Below are 21562 nucleotides of genomic sequence, written 5' to 3'. Positions count from 1 at the left end.
TGATGGTATCAAAACTTTCCATTATGGAATTAAAGGCTTACCACTAGAGTTCTAAATTCTAGAACTTCAAATGGTGGCGATAAGGACAGTTTTGAAAGAAAAAGCCTGGTGGAGAATGTTGATGATGGGTTGAGATTTTGGTGGTAGTCCCACAAAATGAAACGACCTTGCATTGCTCTTTCAGGCAGAGAATGCTGCATCGTCTTTCCGTATCAGAAACATTCTGTACTGGATTATTATTTGCAACGAGGGAGAGCAGAAGTTTTATTGACGATTACTTCATCGTATCCAACCTCCTTGATCAAGACTAACATAAATGATCTTGCAGCGTTGTTTAAAACAAACAAGCGCCATAAACAATTCAAATCACATAAATTCCAAATTGAAGTTTGAACATAATCTTAAATGATGGTTGATAATCCCCTTATTACAATAAAAGGAATTCCCTCAAGGGAAAAACATGGAACACGGCCATGTCAGGCGTCTACCGCCGCAGGGTGTGCAGGATGTACTCAGCATAAAGGTCCCTGCACCAAACAACATATAAAAGTTCATAAAAAATGGTACTGCATCGAATTCGATAACTGGCATTGGAAGGAGATACTGAGCACAAATCCTTTTGTTGTTTAGAGAAACTTACATTGAGTACTGGATAGCTTCAACAGCAGAATTTGAAGGTAAAAAGTCATTAACTGCAACCTCCTTGTTCTCATTTTTCTTGTCTGTGCAAGTGTGTTAAGAAACCAGTACTCGTCACATTGTAAACAAACATCAAACAATACTTGCTAAAATTAACACTGGTTAATGCAAGAGAGAAAGGATACAATCTTCAAAGAAACGGCGGATCTCAGAAAGACGATGAGGGGCCAGCTCCCTGATGTCAGTGTAGTGCTTGTACTCTGGATCATCAGCACAAACTGCAATAATCTTGTCGTCTTTCTCTCCCTGCATCAAAATGACAAGGTAATTTAATTGCAATATAAAGGAAAGAATTATCAATGGTAGAAACGTAAACTTCTAAGTATCAGTGATTCAATTAGCTTTAGAATTCCAGAAGATTACCTGGTCAATCATGGGCATAAGTCCAATAGCCCTGGCTCGCAGAAAACAGCCAGGAAGGACAGGCTCCTAATAAGATCAGAAATTCAATTGGATCACAAGGTGGGAAATTAAAAAACAGTACCATTAGGTTTGCAGGAAAAACATTAAGCAGAATCTTGAATTTGAAATTAAATATCAAATAGAAATCAAGTCACCTGCATGAGTACTAAAACATCCAAGGGATCATTGTCTTCGCATAATGTGCGAGGGATGAAACCGTAGTTGTGGGGATAGACCACCGAGGAATATAAAATCCGATCGACCTAAGCATTCATTTTGACAGAAAAAACAAACAAAAGGCTATGACAGATATGAAAACAAAGTGTAAAGAACTTCCTCCACAGTCCAGAGTCTAGGACTAATTTTTTTCAATTTTGATGGATGCAGAATTATTCACCTTGATTAGTCCTGTCTTCTTGTCCAGTTCGTATTTGACCTTACTTCCTTTTGTTATCTCAACCACCTGTTTAATTCAAGGGGAAAAATCAAGGAAATACTTCACCATGAAAACTTCGAGCTTGGAAATCACCACTCAAATGTGCACTCTAGTTACAAGTCACAATTGTTTCTTGGGCAAAGGAACGTTAGTGAAAACTTAACCAAAGAAACAAATGATTTGATGCAATAGTTTTCATATGATCATAAATATGTCCTTTATTTCAGCTTTTTTGTTGGGTCTATGCAGTTTAATCTTATTTGATAGATAAAGTTAGAAGAAAGACTTACAACATTGAAAATGTGGGGAGCTCCAGGCCCTGCAGACAACAATTTTTTGGAGCATAATTAATTTCACAACTCTTCTTGAATGTAAATCAAATACAAACATCAAATACGATCATCTTCTGCATAAATACCAATTTCAAGATCATGCCAAGGATGTGCAGCAACAGTTCTCCTCGACAAAGATGAAAGGATTCTCTCGTTCAGACGGGGTGCTTGGCGCCTAGCTTCAACAACTTCATTTTCTTGTGTTTTCGTTTCATCACTCATCTGTAACCAGAAGAAGAAGTTACTTCAATGTCTGATGATGATTGTTGAACTTGCAGGAAATTATTCTCAGCTAGATAAATCTCAATTCAAGGCAAGTCTAAATATGGTATAAACATACAGCCCAGGAGGGACCAAGAGAATGCAGACCATGGATCAATATTATTCATACAATTTAGGAATCATTTACATTTCGTTGGTATAAATAGCTAAATGACTTGACACTGATCTAGTGTCATCAAAGACTTATCAATAACATCCACACAGGAGAATGACAATCCAAACCAGTTCTTGCAGTGCCAAGTTACTAAGACCAAATACAATGAATCAATATCATCAACTTCAATGGAGCGGAGGTGATTTATCGTGAAGATTAGTTTGTGTTTGCATTTAAATGGATCTCCAATTATTGTATCATTCTCAGGAGTTCACGACCGCAAATTTAATTAAACAGCTTTTTCTTCAGTGGAATTCAAGATGAATATATATCTGATCTTGACCTTAGCTCAAAATTCTTAGTATCTAAAGCAAAAATTAGAACCAAAGTTTCTCGCACCCAAAAAAGAAGAAGAAAAAAAGGAATTGGGATTTGTGCCTGTGCACGAGAACCCAGAAAAAGACATAACATTATGAAATGTACGGTGATATCTACAAAAACAAAGAGTATCAAAAAGTTTGATCGGTGAGTATCTGCAAAGAATCAGAAAAGGGGAAAAGAAAAAATAAAGAAAAGAAACCTTCTTTGTAAGGAAAGAAGAAAAAAGAACATACCTTGGTTGATGAAGAAGGCACAGAAATATTGAAAAGAGAGTAGGGGCTGGGAAATGATCCTAACCTTGCGAGAAGGATGTGCAGTATATAAGCGAGATGTGTGTTGTATTGTATGGTATTTATGGAAGGAAGAGGGAGAGAAACAAGGGTTGGTCAAATCGTCGTGTCTGAAGATGAGAGAAGGTAGCTTGAAACCTCCTCCAGCTATTTTTTAGTTAAACATCCTTAAAAGATTGTTCGTGTTATCATCGTGTGTAATGAAAAATGAATTTTATTGTGATGCTGGTTAAGATTGACCTTGTCCATGGCCAGTTCAAAAAAACAAACAAAAAAGGGGGGGAGAAGACCTCGTCGATCCAACCAACACAGGATGACAATTGCGAACGGTAGGTGAGAACTTGTACAGTTTTTTTTTTTTTTTTTAATCCTTTCGATTCCAATCACTTATCTCCAATTAAATTGTCTTGAAATTTGAGACCTGGGAGCTCACCGAAAAGAAAAATAATATAAATTACACATTACAAATTACAAAAAAAAAAAAAAAAAGTAGAAAAATCGCTGTACGCTTGGAGAGAATACTGTGGACTGTGGAGTATTCATGATAATTCTGTTTTCTTAAAAAATAATTTCTGTCCTTGTTTAATTCGTTGACATCAATGGTTTAAATAAATATTTTATTTCATTTGAATAAAAAATCAGTATAATAGTTTAGAGGGACTAAAGTTTGGCGCCCGGATTTTTGAATTTAACAAATATTCTTTGCACGTTTAGGGAAAATATATAACTTTTTTAATTAATATAAATATTTAGATAACTCGATTAATTTTATAAATTTTAAAATTAATAATTATATAAATTTTTAAATACTCTAAAATTTAGAAATGATAATTTAAAAAAAGTAAATTATAACCCATATCACTCGGTTTTTCATTGACCGCGTAGTATTTGGGCTCTAAGGAACATATTCCTCCTCTCTGTTCAGGGCTTTAAAAAATAAAAATAAAAAAATTAGCTTTGACCGGCTTTCAAAACATGTTTAGAAATGTAATTGTTGTTGCTTTTCAAAGTATTTTTCATTTAAAAAAACATGTCAATAATATTTTTTTTATTTTTTAAAAATCATTTTTGAGATCAGCACATCAAAATAATTTGAAAACATTAAAAATATATTAATTCAAAGCAAAATAAAAAATTTAAAATATTTAAAATATTTTTAAAAAGGACTCCAAAACCCTCTCTCTACCATTTCAATTTCTCGAACACGTTTCCAGGTGGCTGCACGTCTCATCGAGTGAAAACCCCCTTCTGTCCGTAGTTGGGTCTTAGAGCGTGTTTGGCAGTGTGGTAGCGGTTGCTTTTCAAATAGCTTTTCGTGCCGAAATACATGCAAATGATATTTTTTCATTTTTTAAAAATCATTTTTGACATCAGCACATCAAAACGATCCAAAAAGTACAACCGTAACTCAATTTTAGTAAAAAAAAAAAGAAAAAAAATTTGAAATTTACCAAAACGCAGTTACAAACGCAGAAACAAACACTTCCTTAGTGGGCTATGACTGCGAGTGTCACTCAGCGAGGCCTTAGTTTATTCCTCGATTTGAGGCTGAGTTTTGTGCATTTTCCGGAGAGGAAGTGCAAAAGAGGGGACCTCCGCATCTGTGCCTTGTTCCCTCTTTCAAAAGCAGTCATTCTGAGATGCTTTCTTATCGGCTAGAAGGCTCCCCTCCCTCTTTGATGCGCTTGTTGTGCTGCCGTTTTATGTTGAATTTACGGATTGATGTCCTTCTCGGAAGATCAATGCTATTTTACAGCATAATAATGAACATTCAACAGGGAAGAGTGATTCTACGAATTTATTTCTCAATTCAAGTTAAATTATGGATTTTTTACCCATTTTTAGGTTTTCAGAGTTAATAGGTGGTTTAGAAAGGATTTTATCAGTGTTTTGTAATTATTTTGTGAGTAAGAAGGAGATTGAAAATGGATTTTTAGATAAAATATAAAATTTCTTGTTAGTTTTGAGATAAATATATAATTAATCAGTGTTGATTTAGGTTGTTTTAATATTTTAATATATTTTTAAAAAAAACCTAACGTCTTAAGGTTTTATACAATGAATCCATATGCTTGGATTTTTTATCATCTGATTTTTTTTATATTCAAGTAAAATTGTTTAGTTTGATCCGGAGCGCGGTACAGTGGCATAGTAACCTGCTAACCGTCCCAAATGAACATGGTGATTCTGTCCTCTTAGCTTGATGGACTCCACATTGTCCAAGACACAAGGCCTTTGGGCTGATGCCTCCTGTGTATCAAGGCTTATTAGACCGGTTATCTTGGGGGGCCCATCTTCATCTCGAGGGCAAATGTTTTTAAATATTCAAGTCAAATCTCAATATCCGAATAACACTTTTTCCCTTAACCCCCGAAACCGACAACTGCATATATTATCCTAGTATTATTTTTTAAAATATTTTTTATATTAGTATATTTAAAATATTTAAAAAATTATTAATTAAAAAAAAAATTAAAAAATTAAAAAAAAATTAAATTTTTTTAAAAATACCTTTGAAAAAAAAACAAACAGTATCTTAACCCCTCTTTGTTACTGTAATTCAAATAGAGATTTATAAAAATTTAATTTTTTTTATTTTTAAAAAACTAATTTTTTTATATTTTTTATGTATTAATATTAAAAAATATTTATATTATGTTTCTGACTTTTATCTTAAAAATATAAAATAACTCAAAAATCATTAAAGAAAAAAATTTATTTTTATATATCTCTTCAACCAAATTTATTTTTATATATCTCCGATTCCTGTAATGTAATGAAAAGCTACCTAAGTGATTAGCATGCACTTAATTAATGTTCCTCTTTTTCAGCCGTAATTACCACAAATTGTGTTCTTGACTCAAATCCTTTCTTGTCCATGCTACTTTCTCTTCTTCTTCTTTTTTAAAGTGCTAATTTTTTTTTTAAAAGGCATCATCTCTTACTTGAATATATATATATATATATATATATATATCCTAAAAAAGAATTTATGCAGTGCAAACAAAAACACCGAAAGCCAATAAATAAATAAATAAAATAGAAGAAAAGGAGCATAATTTGTCTGTCACCTATGCGTTCTCCGATCCCCTCTGTCCTGGCATTCATTCATTCATTCCATCCATCTATAGGCTAACGGCGTCTTTTCCCCGCATTACACAACGCCGCACCACACGCATAAGGATCAGCAACACCAAGACAAGACACAACTACATGAAACAGCAGCAGCAGCAGCAACATTATAAATATTTCGTCACTCTTTAATCACACCTCCGCCTGCACCAACACCCAGTTTTTTTACTACTATTTTTTTCTTCTTACTTCACTTGTTCTTATTTTTCGATGGAACCTTATCAGACTCGTTTGGTCGGTGATTATATACTTGGCTCCAGAATCGGGTGGGGTTCTTTTGCCGTTGTTTGGAGGTCTAAACACCGTTTTTCCGGTTTACAGGTTGCGGTTAAAGAAATTGACAAAAAACTGCTGAGTCCAAAAGTTAGTGAGAATTTGCTTAAAGAAATTTCTATTCTTAGCACTATAAATCACCCCAACATTATTCGCTTTTTTGAGTCTATCGAGGTAACTATGCTCTCCCTCCCCCACCCGTGTTTTTTTTTTTTTACTAAGATCTTATGTTCTCGCAGTTATTTGATTTTATTTTTTTGCTGTAACGATATCGTTTTTTCTAGACTGAGGACAGGATATTTCTTGTACTGGAGTACTGTGAGGGAGGTGATCTTGCTGTTTATATTCAACGCCATGGGAAAGTGACTGAGGCTGTTGCAAGGCACTTTATGAGGCAATTGGGTATTGTGCATGATCAATTTTATACTATCAATCTTGCTTTTATAAATTTTTCCGGTGGTTCTGTTTTTATGAATCTTTTAAATAATTTCTTAACGTTTGAACATGGAAAGATACTGTTTTGGGTGTTTTCTGCAGCTGGGTACCTGCCAATGTAACAATTCTTTTTTTTTTCCTGGCTGTTTAATTAGTGTTATATTGATTATAGTGACCTATTTGGGTGTCTGTTTAAGTTTAAGATGGCTTGCAGTTTGTTTTAAGGATGATAAGTATAAATTGAATGGGGAAAGAGGATATTTAATTCAAGGTTTTTTCATAATTGGAAAGCTGGGAGTTTTTTCACAAAACAATTTGTTGGGAGTATATTTATCCCTTCCTTTTACTGCTGTTCACGAGGGAACTAAACAAACATACTTTATTTTCTCTTTTTGGATACAGCTGTTGGGTTGCAAGTGCTTCAAGAAAAACATCTTATTCATAGGGACTTGAAACCACAGGTACTCGATTATTTTCATAGTTCTATTCTGGCAACATTTAGTGAGATTATCTTATTGCTGCAGTTGCTGTGAATAATCTTATTCTGGAAACAGAATCCTTTTTGTTAGGGCTTGTGCATCTGCACTTATTATTTCTTATCTACTCACACAGTACTCTTATGTTCCATTCCAGTTTGTTAGCCTTGGTTATTAACGGCTAATTTAGCTTCTCTCTTCCTAATGTGATTTTAAACTGAGAAGTTATCGTACTTGCAGAACCTGCTTTTGTCATCAGATGATTTAACTCCGCAATTGAAGATAGGTGATTTTGGCTTTGCAAGGTAAGCATGCTTTGATGTTTATGATTTTTTTTTCCCGGGAAGTGCTACTACCTTTCAATCCTAGTAATTTTCCCCAAGAATAGAAATGTCATTTGTTTTTAGCATACTCAACCAAGTTGAAGTGAAGCTGCCCAATATCCATTCATCTAACTTGCCTTCGATGTTTCATCGTGGTGTATCTAGCCCCTATATATTTCATAAGCCACATCCTAATTTTGTTTTTGTCCTTCAAAGAGACAATTTCAATAATGTGTTCCAATTCCATATGAGACCTCTTAAATCATTTCAATAACACCACATGCTGCTGAGTGCAGATTTATGTTCAGCTCTTGGTCTAGGAAGTGGTCATGGAAGGGCCATTGCTGGTTTCTATTGTCAGACCTCTGTGCAAACATAATGTTTTAGTAGCTTTGATAATGTATTTGTTAACTATACATAATAACTAGTATGTAGAAAAGTCTAGTTCACTGGGAAAATTGTGAAAGCAACTTCATTCAGCAGCTAAACATGACAAAATTCTGTTATTGATCTAAACAGAAAAAACCTAAAATACTAAGTTGCCACTTAATGTTCATGCGATACTTTCTTACACTCAGTCATCTCCCTGAATTTCTAATATGCCAGGTCCTTGGCATCATCAGACTTGGCTGATACACTATGCGGCTCACCATTATACATGGCTCCAGAGATTATTCAGAATAAAAAGTATGATGCAAAGGTGATGTAACATTGAGTTTACATGAAATTGAGATAGTCGAAGCTAATTTTTCAAGTATTACCATTAACATAATTTCTCATATATGCAGGCTGACTTATGGAGTGTTGGCGCAATTTTATTCCAGCTGGTAACTGGGAAGCCGCCATTTGATGGCAATAGTCAATATCAGGTTTCAAAAGAACTATATGCAAACCAAACATAATGAGAAACATTAGGTTTTTCCATACATTATGCAGCTCAAGGCTAATTCTCTCAGCTATTTCTGTACACAGCTTTTCCAGAATATTTTGACATCTACAGAGCTGAGGTTTCCACAAGGTGCATTGGAGGAGCTGCATCCAGATTGTGTTGATCTATGCAGAGGCCTTTTACGCCGAAACCCAGGTACTGATTACTATGGTGGATTTTTGTGCTTGTATATGTGCACTTGCTTGGTGTATGTCTTTGCTTGTTGGTGGGGTGGTTTAGTGGTGGAACTATACAAACCAAGGTAAAAATGTACAAGAGTCACTGCATAGTCAGTGCTATAACTTACCTACAAAATTTTCATGTAAATGTTTCGAATCTTTCATTTGCAGTTGAGAGGTTATCATTCAAAGAATTCTTCAATCACAAGTTCCTTGGGGAGCCAAGGTAATGTTCTGAAGGCTGAACCTCCATTTTTATTATGCTTTCTTATTGGTGCATTTCATGTATGCTGACACTTTCTGCTTTGGCTCATTAGCAGTTTGGCATATCAAAGCTACTTACATATGTTTACTAGCACAAAATTTTGTAGGCTATTGGTGAGTGCCAAATCTTCTCCACTTCCACAAGTGAAATCAGTGGCTGGGCAGTTCGATGATGCGTCTGCTTCCAATACAAGGTCTCAACTGGAGCATGACAACTTAACAGTGCTGGAAAAGGTCTGTGACAGAAATGAAAGTGTTCATGGGTCTTTGCCAAATATTGTGCATGATAGGATGGGGAAATCTGCTGATGGCAGCCAATCTTTGTCGGATCAGCTTCGAGGTCTGTTTTTATTATATTTTATTCTGTTTGTTTTCTTAGATGTTACAGTTTAAGCTCGTGTTTTTTTTTTATGGCAAGCAATGATTGTCTCTTTTCTATTCAGTTGCTGATTTCATGGAGTCCATAGAGAAGGATTATGTTATTGTAAATCGTCATTTTGCTTCAATGGAAAATTTCTCTTATTACCTTGAGACATCCCTGCATGATAACTCCACCAGCAAAGCTTCCGTATACCTACCTCAGAAGAATAACCAGGATACAGCAGTTGCTACACAAACAAAGGAGTTTACTGGTAGTTCTGTTGGCAGTGCAAACAATCCTGAGGTTCATGGATCAGAAACATTAAGTGCGTCATGTGTGCCAACTATCTTAAGGGAAGCACAAGGACTACCCATACTACATCCCTCGATTAAGCTTCAATTCTTAAATCAGTATGCACAGGAAATTGCAGAACTAGCCCAAGAAAAGGTGAGTTTTTAGGTATGTTATGCTGAGCTCTTGTCTAACTTTTGTTGATTAATCCGTCAATTGTGGACAGGTCATGTAATGGAAGTTAAAATTCAGAGTCATCACTCATTAGGCATATTCTTTTGTTATGTACTCTACAGTTGCAAAATTACATGAACAGAGGTTTTTTTTTTATTTTTTTTTTTGCTTTGCTCTTAAGTTCTTCATGAGCAGCATGTTCAAAACACTAACTCAAGGGAGCTGGCATTTTTTTCCCCAAAGCAAGGAGCTTGCAGCAGATGGCAGATGTTATATGCTCATTGTTTTTCATAGTATTTTATTTGTTGTGATGTTTGAGTTCTTAAGGTGTTGACATGATTCCTTTTTCCTACATCATTGATCATTAAGGCACCAGGCATTATTATCACAAACCTTATTTCTTACGAGAACCACTTTTAGTATTTCACGTGAATTCTTGAGCTAAACCACAAAGATGTGTGCAGAAAATTTCATGTGCTATCACCAAGCAGCTGAAGAGTAGAAAGGATACACATATATAATACCACTGCTAAACATACTTGCACATGCCCAATTGCTCTTGAACAGATCTTGTCTATTAGTTACTGTTTAATTTCCTGGAGAAATGGTCCCTTACTGTTTTTGATGTAAGTTTTGCTGTTGCTTGCAGTATGATGCAAGAATGTTTCTAGAATCATTTTCAGTTGAGCTTGTTGTTTTGGCTATATGGAAGAGAGCTCTCGAAATTTGCAAACACTGGGTAGCCTCAACTGGAGGGAGCAAATTACATGAAAGCAGTTCAGCCAATGAATCTGCCCTTGTTTATGGAGGCACAGATTTAACTCCACCCGCAATTGGTAAATTGGATTTTATTGAGCCTTCATCAGCCTGCAAGTGGGCAGAAAAAGGGTTCATTCTTGCATTTGATCATGCAGAGAAGTTATCAAATAGCCTCCGAGACATGGATGGTATTGCTTATATCAATGTGCTGTACTTATGCATGTATTTTTTTTTTCCCTGTGTTACTGCATTTGCAATTTCCTCATCTGTCAAATATGCTGTAGCTGCTGCTGAGATGCCTGATGCCATGGAGCTGATATTCCAAAAAGCACTTGCTGTTGGGACAAGTGGTGCTGTAAGTGACCAACATCTGTGCTGCAAGCATCAATTTTCCTGTTCCTTTTACAAATACATTAATGTTGGGCAGTTCTTGTCTTCCTTCAGGTAGATGAGTATATGGAGAACAAGGGTGGTGCTGATAACTCATATTCCAAAGCAATGCTTCTGCTACACTTTATAATGGAAGAAGCAACATCTCTCCCATTGAACCCTCCATTTTCATTAACTCCTGCTAGTAGGCAGCGAATCAAAAGCTACATTTTGAACTTGCAGTCTCGTAGGTCTCGCTTTTCAATGTTGCAGCCATTTCCTGAACAATCCTCGGATTCTCTTACCAAGTAAAATGCAACTCGTGTACAGCTACTTTTAGAAACTTTCCTATGCTGCAGATCACCAACACATCACCTGGAAATTAAGGTCAGATGTGGCATGCAATTTTAAGTTTGCATGTTTTGTAAAATAGATGCGCACAGTAATATGCTAACATGACTAAAGAAGCACTTTGATGCATGTATGATGTACAGAACATACAGCAGACTCGTCATCCTGGAAAAGGAATAGTCTGTGTTTGAGTTGTGTAAATAAGACAGATTCTTCATTTTTTTTTCCTGGAAAGAATTGTGAATATGAGTGCTTGCTTGCTTCAAGTTTTAAGTTCATCATTGTTACCTCAAATCAGTTGTATTCAAGGTCTAATATGCTGAGGTGAATAGCAGATTCCCACTTTTAAGAACAAGGATGACAAAAGGAGCATGCTAGTATTTGGAGGCAAAATTACGAGCCTAACCCACACGTTATTCGATTGTTTGATCAGCCATCTAATGGTCTTGTTGACGCAAAGCCTCAGACACGTACCCATGGACTGCTGGGGTTTATCATCTACAGTCGACGGACATGGACTGTTGACACGTGTTAATTCTTTATCCATCATCGTTGATACATGATGCAATTTAAAAGGGAAAGGCAAATCCAAACTGTGCCAGGAGATTTTTTTTATTTACAAGAGTAATAGTATAAAAGAGAAAAACTACATAAAAGAAGGGGCGACATATCTCAACAAGTATAAAGGCATGTTGCTATGGTCAAACTGACCAAAGATAACTGGTAAAACAAAAGCTAAAATAAAATAAAAAATGAAAATAACATGCTGCCAACACAAATAGCTGGTTAATCAATCGACCTATTTTTTTGAAAAACTGGAAGTGGCTAATCAATTATTCATGCAAACACCTAAAAAATTAAAAAACCTAGAAAACAATCAACCAGTTCATCAAGATCACATAACTGGTTGACTGGTCTCTGCAAAACAGCAAAATCGAAAAGCAGCAAAAGCAATGAAACCTCAAGACATTTGAAAGTGCTTGATGAACCTGAAATCTAATACCTTGGTTCAAGCTCAATTAAATAAAGAATCTCTGCACATACATTTTGATAGAATTGATAGATTTGATGGAAGACTCAGCTATTCCTCTCATATCAGATAAAATAAATCATAGCTGAAAGGATTAATCGAATAAATAGATACAAAAACTTTAGATGCGTGTATGCCCACAATAGCAAAGGTCATCATGTTATGGTAGGCCAGCCTAAAAAAACCCTGCTCGTGCATTCCAAATTGCAATAGAAAAAAACAACAAGTGATTATATGTCTCAACATGCAAGTCACAGAGAATATATATAAAAAAGGAAATGATCTAGAAAGGATGTAGCATGTTCATGGTACGAAGATGACTCATGGAAGCCTGAGAACCAAAGAAGAAAGTGTATAAAATCTATGGGTCTAAACTCTCTCTGAATCTTTCATGTTTAATCAATAGAGAACCTCCTTGAAAAACAACATTTCAAAATATAATAAACTGAAGCACAGAAGCTCCGGACAACCCAATAAAAAACCGAAGTACTCTTCCCTAAAATGTCCAACACCTTGACGTCCTAGAAGAGCCATGATAGCACCCTTCCCTAAAATGTTCCATTTTCTTTCTCACTTCCGTGGCAAGGGGCAACTCGCCAGCAGAAGCACATCCTTTCTTCTCACAGCCATAACGTGACGAGGAAGAATAGAACAGTAGATATAGATGTTTGAAAATAATAATGAACTTTGGAGGAAAAGGACCGTGGAAGGCCAATTCAATACTTAATGGTTCTCAAGTTCTTATCTACGTCTATTTAACGGAGTTCTTAACTGCGGTAATGGGTTCAGGAAAGTAAATAAGCCAATGTCGACATATAGTACACACACTTACACGACAAGTCTTGTGGGTTGCAGATCCTCTAATTTAAACATAAAAGGAATGATAGGCAAGCGAGGAAATTATAAATTACATGCAAAAACAAAGGTTTTCCCTTGTTCAAGCAAGCAATATCAAGTATCAAACTGAAGCTTCTCCTTCCAAACGTAACCTCTTGGGGCCTTTCTCCTCGCCCTGGCAGCTGCCGGTTCCTGTCCTGCTTTCTTTGGCCTCCAGTGAACACCTTTTGTAAGGTTTAAATCCGGTTCGACGAACCTTAAGCTTTCCATGTCCAAGCCCAATCGTCAGCAGCCCCTCCTCCCCATAGTTTTCACATCTAGACAAAGCATTTTTCTCCCCTTCTTGATTACCAGAGCAGCACTCCCACGTTTTACTGTTGAGATTTGTCAGTGATGCATCTCCATCTTTCTCCTCTGCATCTTTCTTTTCTCCAGTATCTTCATTCTGGTGCATCTTACTCTTCAGATCATGTAGAGGTGAGAAGCTCTGGGGCAATACCTCTCTAGCGAAGAGTGCTTGAAATGCCAGCCGCCCCTGATAAAAGTTGTAACATAAGAAGAGTGGAGATAAAGGCAAAATAAAAAAATACAATCATAAGCTACTCTTCTGGGTCATAGGAATGCCATTATATATTTTATCAACTGAGAAATATATCCATGTAGTCACCTCTTCGGAGACCTCTTTCCATGAATCATTCATGCTGCTACTGCTTCTGCTGCGGCGAGAGCTAGACTCGGAAGCTGGATGATTTGCATCATCTTCTTTTGGCTCTTCCGTGCCTTTCTCAGCCTTCTCTAATGCATCTGTCTCTATTTCACTGCTAGAAGCTGTGTTTGAACCACATGAAGAGCGGTCAATCAGTTTTCTGCTCTTTGTTTGGCTTGAATCCTGGACCTCGTGAGGTGTTGTAGTCAACTCATGATCAATAACTTCTGGTCCAGTATTTAGCTTTGGGCCTCCACTCTCTTCAGAGTCTGATGATGTTATCTTTGGTGATTTAGATGCTAAGTTTTGAGCTTGCAAAGCTTCATTGTGCTCTGGGTCCTGTATTTGTCCCTGCAAAGAAGGATTTTCAGCTGTTTCCTTCCTTTCTGTTTTGGTTGCAGAAACTTGACCAGTATCCGCAGACTGAATTGCAGTTGCAGATGCAGGAGGGCAGGCAAAAGAGGTATGAAGAGGAGCACACATGGGAAGTAGTCCATGTGCTGTCCACCATGCGGTTGCTGCTGCCACTGTAGCAGCAGCAATAGCTGCCATACTAGGAGCAGAGTTCAATTGTCTGGATTGGAAACCTCCTTGGGCACATGCCGGAGAATCCGCAGAACTCTCCACATTTCCATAGGGCCAAAAGGTAGATGCAAAGCTTGCTGCAGCATGGGCTGCTGGGTTTTGTAGCAGAGTAGATACAATGAGGCTTGAAAAAGCGGAGGATATGTGGAGGAAAGATCTGTAGTCATCTTGATTATGATGAGTTGGGGTAAAGGGAGGAGGAAAACTTGGAAATGATTGATGCATAGAGGATCCCGGTGAAATATTTGGATGATCAGTGGTTTTGGATGCAGCAGGATGTGAATATAAATTAGGACGTGCTGGAATTTCTCCTATTGGATGAAACATGGATTCCTGAAACGAAAAATCTGAGGGAGGAGCTTGCATACATGTTCCCAGGCTCCCATCTAGAACGTGCACAGGGACATGCCTTGGATAGTTCTGCATGGCTTGCATCCCATCTGTTCGCAATGCTCCAATAAAATCATCTGATTTCTTTTGCTGAAACAATTTCTCAGAAAAAGAGCAAAAGTTTTCTGATTTTGAAAACTCACTAGTGCTGTTATCCTGTTTGACATCAGAGTTGTCCAACTTTTGATTTGCTCCAAGCTCGACGGTGACAAAGGATTGATTACTTGCATCATGATTTCCCTCCTTCGGTGAAGATACGAACTCCCTGAAAGGGCTAGTCTTTTTGAGAATCTCTAGTGTTGGTACAGAATTCTTGTTGACTGAAGGTACAGACGAACAGTGAGGTTCTTGGAGAAGGGAAAATACTTCTGAGCAATTGTCATCCTGATTTTCCTTAGCATTGGTTGGCCTCTCATCTTCATTAAGTTTCTGAAGAATGTACAACATAAAGAAGGTGATACAGGGGAAGGAACAGCTAAATGAATGAAGAGGGACAAAAGAAAATGACAGTTCACCTCAGGAAGTGGTTCTTTCTCCAAACCTAAAACTTGCTTACAATGCGGAAAAGAAGCTGAAGTTAAAAGCTTTCCATCCTTTGCTCCCACCTGTGATGCGGGAGGACCTACACCTATCTTTCGAGGATAAGGATTGCTTGGTTTCCTTTTGGGACGTGGTGGTGGAATGTCTATGTCAAGTGCTTGTCCTCTTGGAATACCTTTAACAACAGCCTCCTTCTCCAACTGCAAGGGAAATATTTGCTAACATCCTCAACAAAGAAGAAAAATACAAGAAAAAGATCTGCTCCGCAACTTGGCAGTAGTCCACAATCATGGGTAACACCTCGGCAGGAAAATATTCTATTATGGGACAAGTGTTTCTCTAAAACTTATAATATATAGTGTGAAACTCTATTCAATGAACTCTGAGAAAGCATGTTATTTTGATTGAGAAAGAATAGGCCATAAACAAAATATAGTAATATATCAAAAAACTTTCCAGTATCAAAACAGGAACAAAAAAAAAAGGGAGAATAAATTTAGGCTGATATATATTGTCAGATCAGATGCATTAAGCGTCAGCAGAAATTTTTGCTACCTCAATAATCCAATCATGCCAGTCTATCCCAGAACCCATCGCCTAAAATGTTGCTGGACAAGATGAGAATTTTATGAGATGACATTACCTCCATGCCCCTGTATACAGCATTCAGTGTTGTTCCTAGGTCCAAATCTTCATGCTAAACACCCAATGCCTGCTGTGCTAATCAGCACGCGCGCGCACACAAAAAAGGAATAATCCAATGCATCAACCTCCTCAATATGAGAAATTAAAACACCCAACTTTCAAGAGTTTCCATAAGGTCCTCTAAAAAAAAAATGCACTCATGCACAAAAGGAAAAGGAAATATGCTACTCAGATAGTATCCTCCTTCACTTGCTCATTTGGCACTCTCATGCAGATTCTCTGCAATGGCCTAGTGACCCCCCACCTCTTCCTAAGTAGACATTTACTTGTAACATTTATGAAAAGTTTCGTTCAGAATAAGCATAGGAATATGGGGTTTCTTTGCAAGTAATAATCGTTCCTTTCATTTTTTAGAAATAAAGCCTTCCCACTGAACTCATTGAACTCCAAAACTTGCAAGTCCTCACAAAACTGTCCACCTTCAATCATGTGGCACTCTTTCAAATCAGAAGCTAAAGTAGTTTAGTTCCCTAGTCTCTCCTAATCAGTTGAATATGCTGTAAAGTTAGTTTGATTGAACATTTATAAAGAGTACATTTGTGCATACACTCGCTACTGTTCATATTTAAAAAAAAAAAAAAAAAAAGGACTGGTTTGGCCAAGCAGTCACCCTGACTAATTGGCCAAATCATCCCCACTTATTGTCAGGACAGAAAAATACACATGGTGATCAAGTTGGGACAGACAGAAACGGACCATGAGATTTTTCATAGGCACATTTTTGTACAATTATGACTGTACAAATTCAGAATCTTGACAGATTATGTAGGAAAATAAACGATAAGAGTATGCTGGTTCCAATTTCTGACTGAACAATAAGTAATATCAAGGAGACTGTATATCTTCACACATTACTAGCTTGGTATACCAATTTCTGTTCACATGGCAACTTCATTTGAAACTAATATGTTGACTCAAATCTTGAAATTAGTTATTTTACTCTTTTTAGCAAAATCAATGCTACTTTTTGTCTTTTAAAAGAAGGGAAATCTACCTGTGGAAAACAACCCAAGGTTGATTACAAAAAAATCCTGGACTTCATTCACACCATCATGGTAATCTGCTCTTCAAGGAAGATGGGTGGATATGACTGTCAGAAATCGGTAAGCAATTTTTTGAACATAAATTGGGGTCACCCGTCCAAATAAGACTGGACAAGCCTGTTGATTACTAGAGCAAGCATGCCCCTCTCCCATTAACTTTCTCAAATATTCCTAGCCCAGGTCCTACTGCCATAATCCACAAAAGGGCTACAAAAAACAGCCAAGATCTACTGAAGTGGCTATTTGAACGAGGTCATATAACTTTAATTCATGAATGAATGTTAACATAATTGATTAGCAAGTTCACTGTTGTCACTAATCAAAGATCCAGATTTCTCAAGTGCCACTGCCAAAATGATCATCAATCTCCTATGTGTTGTTCATTATTCTACGGACCTGACTAAACACAGTATAACCATATGAAAGTATGCTAGATCCTTCTGAACTCCAGTAGGACCCTTACTTAGAAGTTAGTGCCTTTCGATGTAGTGTATGTCTATCAAACATTGGTGTTGACTGAAGTTTTAATGGCTTGGTATAGAACAACACATGGTTCAGATATAATCTTCATAACAGCACAAAGTACACAGATTCCTATTAAAAAGTGGTAAGAAAAGAAAACTAGGTAGTCATCAGCACCACCATATGTCAGCACAAAAAAATTAACAGCATCGTGGATTACAATGAACTTCCACCTGATGATATAAGATCAAATCCAAGTAGCTACATTGACAAGCTAGTACAGTGATCTGGATGAACATTCAATAGTGGAAGGTGGTCATAATAGAAAGAAAGCATCAGGGAATTTCAGATACTCCAGTCCAGGTATAATAAATAACCCAAAATGAAACTTCCAACCCTCATGTATTATTGGAAGCAGATTTTGTTAGCACAAAAATCTCCATGCCCATTTCAAACCTTTAATGATCATGGGTTTGATTTTGGAATAGTACCGAATTTGTCCAAAGTAGAAAATGTTGGCTGACATGAGCCTATATTCTCCACAGCATATGTCAAATTTAGTTTCCCAAATCTCAGCTTACCTAAAAAAGGTCACTATGAAGTTTGCCTGTTACCTACATGACTGCAGAGACTGTAAAAGGGAAAACAGCATACAAAAAGCAAAATTTCCCCAATAGTTATCTCACTAATGGATACTTAATCAAAGATATTGACTGATGGTGTGTAAACTGCTTAAAAACCTGAAGGTGAAATTTTCCTTGGGCTTCTAAGCACATTGTGTAGCTACTAGTTCTATTTCAGGAAAAAAAAACTGTGTTTCAAACACCCTATTCTTTTCTCTAACTTTCCCTGACTACTTAATGACCAAGAATCTATGGAGAGAAATATTTTATGGGAGGATGTTCTGAAAGATGAAGGATAAAAGGTGGGAGTAACAAACAAACCTCAATATCCATCTCTGCTCTTCCTCAAAAAAGGCAAGTTAAATATTATTAACTCTTGTGCATGGATGTAGTCAATTATAAGTTCAAATAAGTCCAAGCAAATAGTCTCTGCAGTCAATCTCACAAAAAAATCGATAAGCTGTGAGGGTGTTGTGCAATGAGCATGTGTGAGAGCAACATATACACTCTAATCACTCCCAAGCACAAGAAACAGTTTGCTTCTAGATAAATGACCAGAAATTCAAATTACATATATGATGACAAAATAACCTTGAGGCAAATGATATTAAAATAGAAAATATTCTACAATTAAAAAGGCATGCAACTGAAGGATCAACAATGATACACCAAATCAAAAAATATCGAAGCAGAAAAATATACAATTGATATAGAGGCAGATGGATACTGACCTTTGAAAAGAACTTCTGTGCATGACTTCTGATCTGAACGGCAGTCTTTGTACCAATATGTTCTGCACACCACCACGACGAAAACACAGAGAGAAGAGACCGATCTCCAATTAAGAGTAAAATACACAAGAACAGTATTTCATGCATTCCTATAAGGAATACCCATATCATTCCCCTAGTTTAATTTTACAAACACTCCATAAATTACAATAAATCAGCCCACTTCAACAAAAATTAAAATAAATAAATTAAAAGATATATGAAAATTAGACCTTCAATTCGCTGCCAAGCTCGTCCATAGAGCTTCAAGGCCTCTAGGAACCTGCTATGCTCCTCCTCTGTCCATCTTTCTCGTTGCTTGGTAATTGTATATGGTTTCCTTGTCTATCATTAACACAACTTAATAATTCAGATAAAATTAAATTAGCACTTAAAACTAATACTATTTCAACTTGAAAGAAATATGTTAAAGATTAATAATGTTCTATAGAATTTATTTTGTTTACCTTAATAACCAAGTCTTCCCCGGAAGAGAATATTTCCATTAGCGGACCTTAGGCAGCCAACGCTGCTTCAAATCCTCTCTAACGAGCAACGGATAAAAAAGAAACCTCCCTTCATTTCTTGCAACACTCAATACTACAAATAAAGCCGTCGTTTTATTTCAACTCCACAAAATCAGATTATTCAATACTACTGCAAACACACAGACACAAAAAACAACAATCGATAGAGATCCGTCTCTCTGTTTAATCCGTATGTATGTAGTTATACTTCTACGTATATGTATAAATATACTACTAATATTACTAATAGTATAAACGTAGAATGTATGTATAATAAATCATTCAAGAACATAAAAGAATCCACCAGAACAGATAGAGAGAGACACGCTTCTCCGCTACAACTTAAAAGAAAATTCCTTTATTCAGAATCCTCACCAAAACGAACGCATAGACTCCAATTCCTTCCCAAGAGAGAAAAAAAACAGTGAAATCCAAATCAGTAACTAAAAACAGCTTCCAATAAATTCAACAGTACATTATAATTGATTCCGAGGAAAGTTTAAGTAAAATCTCGAAAATTTACTCTGATTTAACAATCTGGGTGAATTTTGAGGGAAAAAATCTGGTTGAATTTTCTCGGCAACCAAACGGAAAGTGAAAAGAAATAATACCTAGATATGAGAGAAGGTACCTTGAGAGAAAGCCATGGTGAAGTAAAGCCGTAAAAGTACTGATAGAGTTCGCGATCATGCACGCACTTAGCTCAATTGAGAACTCACTGTTTCAGGCAATGGTGGATCGGAAATTAGGGGGGAAAGGAAAAGGCAAACTCTGTGTTGAGAGAGAACTGAAGGAGAAGAAGAAGAAGAAGAAGCAGAATTAGAAGTAGAAGTAGAAGCAGAGAGAAGCGAAAGCCAAGTTTCGGTGAGACCTTTAACACCAGAAACTACACCTAGGAACAATCTCAGCCACTATAATTTTTTGTGGGTTTATTTTTGTTTTTATTAATTCTTATTATTTGAGGCTGCTATTGAAGTTGAAGGCTGAACTATGAGGGAGAGATGGGAGAGATAATGCCATGTGGCAATTATTTAGTGGCGGATTAGACTAAAGCACAGCACACCCCTGCACTTTTTCCCCATTTTGGCTCACCTCACTCCATCTTCAAATCTCCACCACAAACTCCTAGCTCTCAAGGTTAAGTCCGTAAAAGCCAATATTGCGTGTGGGGTCCTTTGGTGACGTGGCTCTTTGAGAAGGATCGGTTCTATACGGTAGCGTTTATGTACGTAAGGGTAAACTGGAAAGAGTGGACAGTTTTATGCCAGCGTGGAGAATAATACCGCCACGTGGCGGTTTATGAAGAAAAAGCGGAGAAGTGCACACGTATTTGCGTAATTCAAGAGGAAGAAAGAAAAAGGAGTTCCTAGCTACAACAACTACTGATGGGAACAATTAAAACGCAAACTCGCAACTGAGCTCAGTAGATCAAACATTCCTGCCTTCATGTTGTGTTGCCAACAACTGAAGAAGACTTTTTTGTGTTAGAAAGGTGAAGTCCAAAGCCAACAGCCTCACAATTTTATTGCCTCCTCTGAAAGATGGCTAGCGTCCAAAGACGGCCAAATCTTTTAATTTATTTTGCCAAAACATTCAACGATGAGTAATGATGATTGTGATATGTTATTCTTACACACAAAAAATATTATAATTGTTTGAATATTAGGTAAATAATAATAATTCTATCCCCTATTGAAAATAAAAAAATGTTTTTATTGTACTTTATAATAAAATGAAAGTTATCAAATCAATAGATTTTGTTATTGAATAAAAAGATTTGGAGGGAAATTAGTATTCTTAATGCGCATATGCACTTGTCATTATAAAATATAAATAATTTTTGCTTTTGGATTTAATTTAATTTAATTAATTAATTTTCAAAATTAATTAATTAATTATGCTTATAACTATTGTCAAGTTATTTTTTTAATTTGACTGAAAAGTTGTATTATGAATTCTATATATATATTGGCCTATTTGGGTGGGAGGTATGGTGTTTTTTTTCCAATAAAAAACATATATATTTTTTAAAAATGTGTGGTTTGTGCTTTAAAATAGTTGTTTGTACATTATTAAAAAAAAAAAAAAAAAACATCACACCTCTCACCCAAAC

At 36.3% G+C, this 21562-nt stretch overlaps 3 protein-coding genes across 13 annotated transcripts; 1 reads left to right on the top strand and 2 right to left on the bottom strand.

Annotated features, from left to right (window-relative positions):
* Positions 1 to 353: 353 nt before the first annotated feature.
* LOC118041173 (soluble inorganic pyrophosphatase 1) lies at positions 354 to 3261 on the bottom strand. 2 transcript variants are annotated; one of them, XM_035048369.2, is made up of 9 exons: positions 2924 to 3261; positions 1956 to 2091; positions 1828 to 1856; positions 1499 to 1564; positions 1257 to 1364; positions 1063 to 1128; positions 825 to 945; positions 641 to 722; positions 354 to 527 (listed from the first exon to the last, which is right to left on the bottom strand). In XM_035048369.2, the coding sequence occupies exons 2-9, from the start codon at positions 2089 to 2091 to the stop codon at positions 485 to 487; spliced, it is 651 nt and encodes a 216-aa protein (XP_034904260.1). In that variant the 5' UTR covers positions 2924 to 3261; the 3' UTR covers positions 354 to 484. The 2 variants fall into 2 exon arrangements, with proteins under 2 accessions (XP_034904260.1, XP_034904258.1); XM_035048367.2 differs by having other exon boundaries at positions 2860 to 3258.
* Positions 3262 to 5920: 2659 nt separating this feature from the next.
* Positions 5921 to 11497, top strand: LOC118041176 (serine/threonine-protein kinase ATG1a). Of its 4 annotated transcripts, none has more exons than XM_073404472.1 (14): positions 5921 to 6495; positions 6606 to 6723; positions 7159 to 7217; positions 7473 to 7537; positions 8162 to 8255; positions 8344 to 8424; positions 8528 to 8639; positions 8834 to 8888; positions 9019 to 9131; positions 9162 to 9266; positions 9370 to 9734; positions 10402 to 10699; positions 10796 to 10866; positions 10956 to 11497. In XM_073404472.1, exons 1-14 carry the CDS (start codon positions 6259 to 6261, stop codon positions 11190 to 11192), a joined length of 2010 nt encoding a protein of 669 aa, XP_073260573.1. In that variant the 5' UTR covers positions 5921 to 6258; the 3' UTR covers positions 11193 to 11497. The 4 variants fall into 4 exon arrangements, with proteins under 4 accessions (XP_073260573.1, XP_073260574.1, XP_073260572.1 ...); XM_073404473.1 differs by having other exon boundaries at positions 5922 to 6495; positions 9034 to 9131; XM_073404471.1 differs by having other exon boundaries at positions 5922 to 6495; positions 9019 to 9266.
* Positions 11498 to 12947: 1450 nt separating this feature from the next.
* LOC118041174 (protein LATE ELONGATED HYPOCOTYL) lies at positions 12948 to 20372 on the bottom strand. 7 transcript variants are annotated; one of them, XM_035048379.2, is made up of 9 exons: positions 20081 to 20371; positions 19825 to 19850; positions 19390 to 19522; positions 19156 to 19267; positions 18884 to 18945; positions 15295 to 15519; positions 14923 to 15208; positions 13766 to 14829; positions 12948 to 13633 (listed from the first exon to the last, which is right to left on the bottom strand). In XM_035048379.2, exons 3-9 carry the CDS (start codon positions 19426 to 19428, stop codon positions 13220 to 13222), a joined length of 2202 nt encoding a protein of 733 aa, XP_034904270.1. In that variant the 5' UTR covers positions 19429 to 19522; positions 19825 to 19850; positions 20081 to 20371; the 3' UTR covers positions 12948 to 13219. The 7 variants fall into 7 exon arrangements, with proteins under 7 accessions (XP_034904270.1, XP_034904264.1, XP_034904262.1 ...); XM_035048373.2 differs by having other exon boundaries at positions 13766 to 15208; positions 19390 to 19579; positions 19754 to 19850; positions 20081 to 20372; XM_035048371.2 differs by having other exon boundaries at positions 13766 to 15208; positions 19390 to 19579; positions 20081 to 20372.
* Positions 20373 to 21562: the final 1190 nt, after the last annotated feature.

The sequence above is a fragment of the Populus alba genome, chromosome 14 (assembly GCF_005239225.2).
Source record: "Populus alba chromosome 14, ASM523922v2, whole genome shotgun sequence".
Lineage (NCBI taxonomy): Eukaryota > Viridiplantae > Streptophyta > Magnoliopsida > Malpighiales > Salicaceae > Populus > Populus alba.
Note: the sequence above shows the minus strand (reverse complement) of the source record. Positions and strands in the feature narration are given on the sequence as shown.